The following is an 8,208-nucleotide window of genomic DNA, read 5'->3' as shown; positions in this document are numbered from 1 at the left end:
GCTTCGCCTAAGTTTGTAAAAACAGTTTCTTACTGAGTGGCGAGCCAGCCTCCCACTCGGGGGCTTAGCTGCGAGTCCAGTGCTCGCCTAAGTTTGAAAAAATCCTACCGAGTGGAGAGCAATCCTCCCACTCGGAGGCTTAGCTGCAGTCCAGCACTCGCCTAAGTTCTCTCACTTAGAGACTTAGCTGCAGTCCGGCACTCGCCTAAGTTTGAAAAAATCCTACCGAGTGAAGAGCAATCCTCACACTCGGGGGCTTAGCTGCAGTCCAGCACTCGCCTAAGTTCTCTCACTTAGAGACTTAGCTGCAGTCCGGCACTCGCCTAAGTTTGAAAAAATCCTACCGAGTGGAGAGCAATTCTCACACTCGGGGGCTTAGCTGCAGTCCAGCACTCGCCTAAAGTTCTCTCACTTAGAGGCTTAGCTGCAGTCCGGCACTCGCCTAAGTTTGAAAAAATCCTACCGAGTGGAGAGCAATCCTCACACTCGGGGGCTTAGCCGCAGTCCAGCACTCGCCTAAGTTCTCTCACTTAGAGACTTAGCTGCAGTCTGGCACTCGCCTAAGTTTGAAAAGATCCTACCGAGTGAAGAACAATCCTCCCACTCGGGGGCTTAGCTGCAGTCCAGCACTCGCCTAAGTTCTCTCACTTAGAGACTTAGCTGCAGTCCGGCACTCGCCTAAGTTTGAAAAAATCCTACCGAGTAGAGAGCAATCCTCCCACTCGGGGGCTTAGCTGCAGTCCAGTACTCGCCGAAGTTCTCTCACTTAGAGACTTAGCTGCAGTCCGGCACTCGCCTAAGTTTGAAAAAATCCTACCGAGTGGAGAGCAATCCTCCCACTCGGGGGCTTAGCTACAGTCCAGCACTCGCCTAAGTTCTCTCACTTAGAGACTTAGCTGCAGTTCGGCACTCGCCTAAGTTTGAAAAAATCCTACCAAGTGGAGAGCAATCCTCCCACTTGGAGGCTTAGCTGCGGTCCAATACTCGCCTAAGTATGAAACACATCTCATTCCTCAAGGACGACGAGGGGCAGGTCGACTGCCACCTTCTCCTGGGGAGCTTCGCCACAAATACAATGTGCGCTCCATCCCACTCTGCGGTAACAGGGTGTGGGTCGACCGCCACCTTCTCCTGGGGAGCTTCGCCACAAATACAAGACATAGGTCGACTGCTTCCCTCTCCTTCGGAGCTGCGCTGCGAATGCAAAAGTTGTCTCGAATGAAGACTGGGTTCACTCGGCAGGAGATTCATAAAGATATTCAACGGTAAACCAAGTTCGGGTAAATTCTAAAGGTTTCAAATCACAGATCGAAGTACTCGGACATGCAGCCCGAAAAAGTTTAACGGTTACAAAAACCACTCGGCATTCCGAGGCAAATTTAAGGTGGGACATAAGAGTTTGTTCACTCCGCGGGAGGAGGGCTGGCAGGCTCGACGAACTCATCCAGGTCGACACCGTCGGCTATCCGAGTGGCTGCAGCGATGAAAGTCTCCATAAAGGTTCGGAAGTCATGCTTCTGGGTGTTGGTGACCTTGATTGCTGCCAGTTTGTCCTGTCACACCTCCTTGTAGTGGACACGAACCAACGACAGAGCCACGTCAGCGCCACACCGAGCAGCAGACTTCTTCCACTCCTGCACTCGGTCGGGGATTTCATTTAGTCGAGTCATCAAGGACTCAATGTCATTTTGGAGCTCAGCCTCTGGCCAAAGTGCCGGGTCAATCCGCGACATGGCGACCTTCAGTCGAGCCAAGTAGTCCACGGCATTGTCGATGCGAGATTCCAGACGGAGCAGATTCATGGCAGTTTCATCTTTCACGGGAGAGTTGATTGGATCCAAACCAGGCTCGATCCGCCCAGTCTCCTCTTCGAAGTTCTGGCAAAACTCTGCATTCACGATCCAAGGATAAGTCAATTTTCGTACACTGAGTCGACTCAAAAAAAAGTCAGTCGGAACAGAATGTGCACCTTCAATCTTGATGAACAGCTTCTTGGCAAGACTTCTTAGATAACTCTCCAGATCATCCCTCCTGCGAGCAATGCCTTCCATTTTCTCGCCCTGGACGAGATTCGCCTTCTTCCAGCGCGAGCACTCCTTGTTGGAGTCATTCAGAGCGGTCTTCAGCCTGGTATTCTCTTCTTCCAACTGGCCGATCGAAGCCAGCTTCTGTTCGGCCAGAGCGGTCTTGTCGTCAGCCTCCTTATGAGCAGCGGCCAAATCCTGATCCTTCTTTGCCAGAGCTTCTCTCAGTTTTTCTGCAAAAAAATGATGATTGATTCAGAAATGGCGGAAGGGTACTCAAGCCTAAAACTGACCAGTCGACAAACTCGTCTTACCTGCGGCACCGTCTCTGAACTTTTGCAACTCTGTCCTGGCCAGCTCCAAGTCAAGGTTCAGTTGAATCTGCTGCTTCTCCAAGTCACCAAAGCGAGCTCCAAGATCACAAGATTTCTGGAAGCAAAGGGGAGAAGTTATTTTTACAGCAAAAAAACAACAAAGACAATAAATACTAAGACTACGGTCGACTGCCCGCAGTCCACCATAGTCTCGGGGACTACACCCAGTGGGTGCACTTAGCGTGCCCCCACCGATTTTGATCCCACTCGACCGGTCCGCCGGAGTCGAGTGAGGGTACTACACCTAGTGGGTGCACTTGGCGTGCCCCCACCAGTTCTGATCCCACTCGACCAGATCGAGTGGAAGAGATAAACTACCAGTTCGGTTTATACATTCGGCAAAATACAAAGACTACAGTCGACTGCCAGCAGTCCACCATAGCCTCGGGGACTACACCCAGTGGGTGCACTCAGCGTGCCCCCACTAGACCGAAAATTCAATCGACACACCCAGTGGGTGTACAGATGCAACGGTTTTCGGAAAGAATCTTCAGGTAGCATATCCTAACAGAACAAGTGGCGACCAACTAACCTGAACGTTGCTCTGGAGAGCCGAGCTGGCATCATAGGCGGCTTGGCTGGCGTCCCGCACTGTCTTCATCTTCTCCATCATAATGCCCGCCTGGTGTATGGCTTCCTTAGCAGCATTCACCTCGTCCTCTGGGACATGATGGGTCGCAAAAACTGAAGGCGGGTCGACAAGGGCCTGAGCAGTCGACGAAGAAGGCAGAGCACTCGACAGTGGCTCAGCGAAGGTAACAGAACCCTGATTGACGTCGCATGTGTCCTAAAAAACTGGTTCCGCCCTCGGCGTCGTCTGTAGCGCCCCTCTTGCAGGAGCTCGCCTATTTTTCCTCGTCGAAGGCCTCTCAGGATCTTCATCATCATCAGGGAGGTCAATAACGTTGGGAGCTATGCAAAGTTCAATCGTTAAAGTCACATCACCCAATGGTACGCGTTGCAGTTGAATCAACCAAAATAAAGACAGTATGGCAGGGATCATACCCGGATTAGAAGTGACCGCGTCCTCCATCACCTCATCTTCGTCCCTGTAAGCTGAGGTCCCGGAGGTAGCAGCGCTGACAGTTCCAAAGTTCGTCTAGTTAAAACAAGAAAAACAAACAGCGCGGAGCGTCGAGTGAATGCAAAGAGAGGCACTCACGCGGAAGCGACGGGGATATCAATCTTGATTTTCAGCAACGCCTTCCGAGTCTTTGGCTCTACAACTCTGGGGTGCTTTGGCGCCTTCTCAGTCAGGGTTGGCGAAGAGATCCGAGGGCGCTTCAAAGACTGACCAGCTGGAGCAGTTGCCTTGTCACGGGCACTCGGCCGTTCTTGGTCACGCTTGGATCGCCTCTCCCTGCGAGGAGGCGACTCGACTTCTTCTCCACCGCTTGAGCCGTCGCTCCCTCCATCCCCTTCACCATCGGAAGTCCACTCGCCGCTTTCGCCGCCACTTGCCTCGCCTTCCAGAGCTTGCTCCTGATCCCCATTGGGCATTGAATACATTTCAATAATGTCCTGAAAGAAAGCAGGTAGATCAAAGTCAGTCGATGCAATATAGGCATCTACGCGAGTGAATTTAGATTACAAGCAAAAACTCAGAATCAGACCTGCTCGGGTGCGTGGGACTGGTCGAATGGAAGGACTCTCCTGGCTCCCCTGGGATTGTCCTTATTCCCAGTAATGCCAGACAGCCACTTCTCCAGTGTGTCATCGTCGACCTCCTCCAGGTGGATCCGAGTGGAGTCTTCAAGACCCGAATACATCCACATCGGATGGTCTCGGGCTTGGAGAGGCTGGGTGCGCCGCTGAAGGAAGACTTCCAAGAGATCCATACCAGTGACCCCGTCGCGAATAAGCTGGACCACTCGGTCGACCAGCACCTTCACGTGCGCCTTCTCCTCTGGGAGCACCTTCAAAGGGGAGGGTTTTTCCACTCGGTCCATGGTGAAGGGAGGGAGGCCAGTTGATTGACCCGGCGTCGACTGGTCTTTACAGTAAAACCAGGTCGACTGCCATCCGCGAACTGAGTCGGGAAGAATCATGGCCGGGAAGGAGCTTTTCCCTCTCGTCTGGATGCCAAGACCCCCACACATCTGGATCACTTGGGTCCTCTCGTCACTCGGATTAGCCTTTTTCACTGTCTGGGAGCGACAAGTGAAAATATGCTTGAAGAGATCCCAGTGAGGCCGACAACCCAGGAAGTTCTCACACAAAGAAATGAAAGCGGCAAGATAAACGATTGAGTTGGAGGTAAAATAATGGAGTTGTGCCCCAAAGAAGTTTAGAAACCCTTGGAAGAAGGGGTGAGGGGGCAAGGAAAATCCACGGTCGACGTGGGTGGCAAGAAGGACACGCTCACCCTCCCGAGGCTGCGGCTCAGATTCCTTCCCTGGAAGCCGTGCCGAGTCGTAGGGGATCAGCCCCCCTTCGGCCAAGTCGTCGAGGTCTTCTTGGGAGATCCTCGAGTGGATCCAGTCGCCCTGGATCCAGCCCCTCGGCAGGCCGGACCGCGAGGAAGATCCGCCCCGACTGGTCGCCTTCCCCTTCGACCTCATTATCGCCTTCTTTGCCCGCTCCAGAGCCGCCGTCTTCTCCTTCCCCGTTGTCGCCGGCGAGACGCGTACGGTGCGGTGGCACTGGGGCGAGAGCGAGCGCATCGGAGGGGCGTGAGGAAGAGAAGAGGAAATGAGGTGCACTGTTCGGGAGACTCTGGTCCGGCGCTTTATATCAGGCCGCTTCCGAGTGGCTGACGGGTAGGCCCAGGCGGCCCTGTCAAATCCCGTAACGACCGCGCGCGCGATACGTGGAGAAAAAGGTGGCGCGGGGATCGAGGCGGCTCCGCTCTATCCCATCCGATTACTGCGGCCTCCCCCGTCCCGCGCACTTCCCAAAATTCGGATCCCGCGAAATCTGCGCGCAGCAAACAACTGGTCAGACCAAAGATCTCCTCCGCACCGTCACTCGGAGCCCTACAAGAGAAGAAACTCACTCGATGAAGAATTAAGAATGGATCAAGGCGACTGAAAAGAAAGTTGCTGTCATCACTCAGGTCCATTGATCCGGAACAAGATATGCTCACGGCATGAAAAACGAGTCGGAGGGGTTCTCAACTCCTTCCCCACTCAAACCTCGATCCATTCGGGGGCTAATGATGAAGCTATGTACCTAGGGTAGGGTCATGGGCCTGTCCTAACTGCTCTACCCAAGGACATCTCTAGAAGAAACCACCTTTCAATCGACTTGGAGGTGTTCCACTCGACAGACTCGAAGACGCTCGACCAAGAAACAATCACTCGACCAAGATCCAACCACTCGACGGCCAGGAGACCTGAAGTCACTCCGCACGCTAACGGTCGGCCATTAAATAGCTTTTAAGGTCATCATAGCACTTTATTACTAGCCTTACCAGTAACGCTCTGCCTTAATGTACATTGAACCCTTTGTAACGTGGGCTGGCCGGGGTCCTGGTGTTGGGGAACATTGCAGAAAACAAAATTTTCCTACGGTTTCACCAAGATCCATCTAGGAGTTCATCTAGCAACGAGTGATTGGATTGCATCTACATACCTTTGTAGATCACGCGCGGAAGCGTTCAAAGAACGGGGATGAGGAAGGCGTACTCGACGTGATCCAAATCACCGGAGATCCTAGCGCCGAACGGACGGCACCTCCGCGTTCAACATGTTGGGTTTCGTAGTAATTTCAAAAATTTCCTACGCTCACGCAAGATCATGTGATGCATAGCAACGAGGGGGAGAGTGTTGTCTACGTACCCAACGCAGACCGACTGCGGAAGCGATGACACGACGTAGAGAAAGTAGTCGTACGTCTTCACGATCCAACCGATCAAGCACCGAAACTACGGCACCTCCGAGTTCGAGCACACGTTCAGCTCGATGACGATCCCCGGACTCCGATCCAGCAAAGTGTCGGGGAAGAGTTCCGTCAGCACGACGGCGTGGTGACGATCTTGATGAACTACAGCAGCAGGGCTTCGCCTAAACTCCGCTACAGTATTATCGAGGTATATGGTGGCAGGGGGCACCGCACACGGCTAAGGAATAGATCACGTGGATCAACTTGTGTGTCTAGAGGTGTCCCCTGCCTCCGTATATAAAGGAGGAGAGGAGGGGAGGCTGGCCGGCCATAGAGGGAGGCGTAGGAGAGTCCTACTCCCTCTGGGAGTAGGATTCCTCCCCCCAATCCTAGTCCAACTAGGATTCCTCGGAGGGGAAGGGAGAGAGGGGGGCCGGCCACCTTCTCCTAGTCCTAATAGGACTAGGGGAGGGGGAAGAGGCGCAGCCACCTTGGGCTGCCCCTTTCTCCTTTCCACTAAGGCCCATGAAGGCCCATATGGCTCCCGGGGGGTTCCGGTAACCCTCCCGGTAACCCGGTAAAATCCCGATTTCACCTGGAACACTTCCGATGTCCAAACATAGGCTTCCAATATATCAATCTTTACGTCTCGACCATTTCGAGACTCCTCGTCATGTCCGTGATCACATCCGGGACTCCGAACAACCTTCGGTACATCAAAATGCATAAACTCATAATATAACTGTCATCGTAACCTTAAGCGTGCGGACCCTACGGGTTCGAGAACAATGTAGACATGACCGAGACATGTCTCCGGTCAATAACCAATAGCGGGACCTGGATGCCCATATTGGCTCCTACATATTCTACGAAGATCTTTATCGGTCAGACCGCATAACAACATACGTTGTTCCCTTTGTCATCGGTATGTTACTTGCCCGAGATTCGATCGTCGGTATCCAATACCTAGTTCAATCTCGTTACCGGCAAGTCTCTTTACTCGTTCCGTAATACATCATCTCACAACTAACATATTAGTTGCAGTGCTTGCAAGGCTTATGTGATGTGCATTACCGAGAGGGCCCAGAGATACCTCTCCGACAATCGGAGTGACAAATCCTAATCTCGAAATACGCCAACCCAACATCTACCTTTGGAGACACCTGTAATGCTCCTTTATAATCACTCAGTTACGTTGTGACGTTTGGTAGCACCCAAAGTGTTCCTCAGGCAAACGGGAGTTGCATAATCTCATAGTCATAGGAACATGTATAAGTCATGAAGAAAGCAGTAGCAACATACTAAACGATCGTGTGCTAAGCTAATGGAATGGGTCATGTCAATCAGATCATTCAACTAATGATGTGACCTCGTTAATCAAATAACAACTCATTGTTCATGGTTAGGAAACATAACCATCTTTGATTAACGAGCTAGTCAAGTAGAGGCATACTAGTGACACTTTGTTTGTCTATGTATTCACACATGTATTATGTTTCCTGGTTAATACAATTCTAGCATGAATAATAAACATTTATCATGATTATAAGGAAATAAATAATAACTTTATTATTGCCTCTAGGGCATATTTCCTTCACAACACACGTACGGTCAGCGTAACGTCTCCTTCTTGATCCAGCAAGGGGAAGGAGAGGTTGAGGAAGATGGCTCCAGCAGCAGCACGACGGCGTGGTGGTGATGGAGCTGTAGTGCTCCGGCAGGGCTTCGCCAAGCTCTATGGAGGAGGAGGATGTGTTGGAGAGGGAGAGGGAGGCACCAAAGGCGTGGTTTGAGAGGCCCTCCTTCCCCCACTATATATAGGGAATCCAAGGGGGGGGGCGCCGGCCCTAGGAGATCCAATCTCCTAGGGGGGTGCGGCCAAGGGAGGAATCCCTCCTCCCCAAGGCACCTAGGAGGTGCCTTCCCCCTTTGGGACTCTTCCCTTCCTTGAACCCTAGGCGCATGGGCCTCTTGGGGCTGGTGCCCTC

General features: G+C 52.4%; 1 protein-coding gene across 1 annotated transcript; it reads right to left on the bottom strand.

The window, feature by feature from the left end:
• Positions 1 to 1,556: 1,556 nt before the first annotated feature.
• On the bottom strand, positions 1,557 to 2,148 carry LOC147981727 (uncharacterized). The gene is made up of 2 exons (XM_087514065.1): positions 1,970 to 2,148; positions 1,557 to 1,888 (listed from the first exon to the last, which is right to left on the bottom strand). The coding sequence occupies exons 1-2, from the start codon at positions 2,049 to 2,051 to the stop codon at positions 1,557 to 1,559; spliced, it is 414 nt and encodes a 137-aa protein (XP_087370191.1). The 5' UTR covers positions 2,052 to 2,148.
• Between the last annotated feature and the right edge of the window lie 6,060 nt (positions 2,149 to 8,208).

This window comes from Triticum urartu, chromosome 3A (assembly GCF_056163025.1).
Source record: "Triticum urartu cultivar PI428250 chromosome 3A, HENAU_Tu73, whole genome shotgun sequence".
Taxonomy (NCBI): Eukaryota; Viridiplantae; Streptophyta; class Magnoliopsida; order Poales; family Poaceae; genus Triticum; species Triticum urartu.
Note: the sequence above shows the minus strand (reverse complement) of the source record. Positions and strands in the feature narration are given on the sequence as shown.

What these genes read in the sequence shown, in the direction of transcription:
- LOC147981727 (XM_087514065.1), bottom strand. Translation starts at nt 2,051, where the DNA reads ATGGAAGGCATTGCTCGCAGGAGGGATGATCTGGAGAGTTATCTAAGA. An exon ending in GCTGTTCATCAAGATTGAAG is followed by an intron (nt 1,889 to 1,969) that starts GTGCACATTCTG and finishes TCGTGAATGCAG; the next exon opens with AGTTTTGCCAGAACTTCGAA.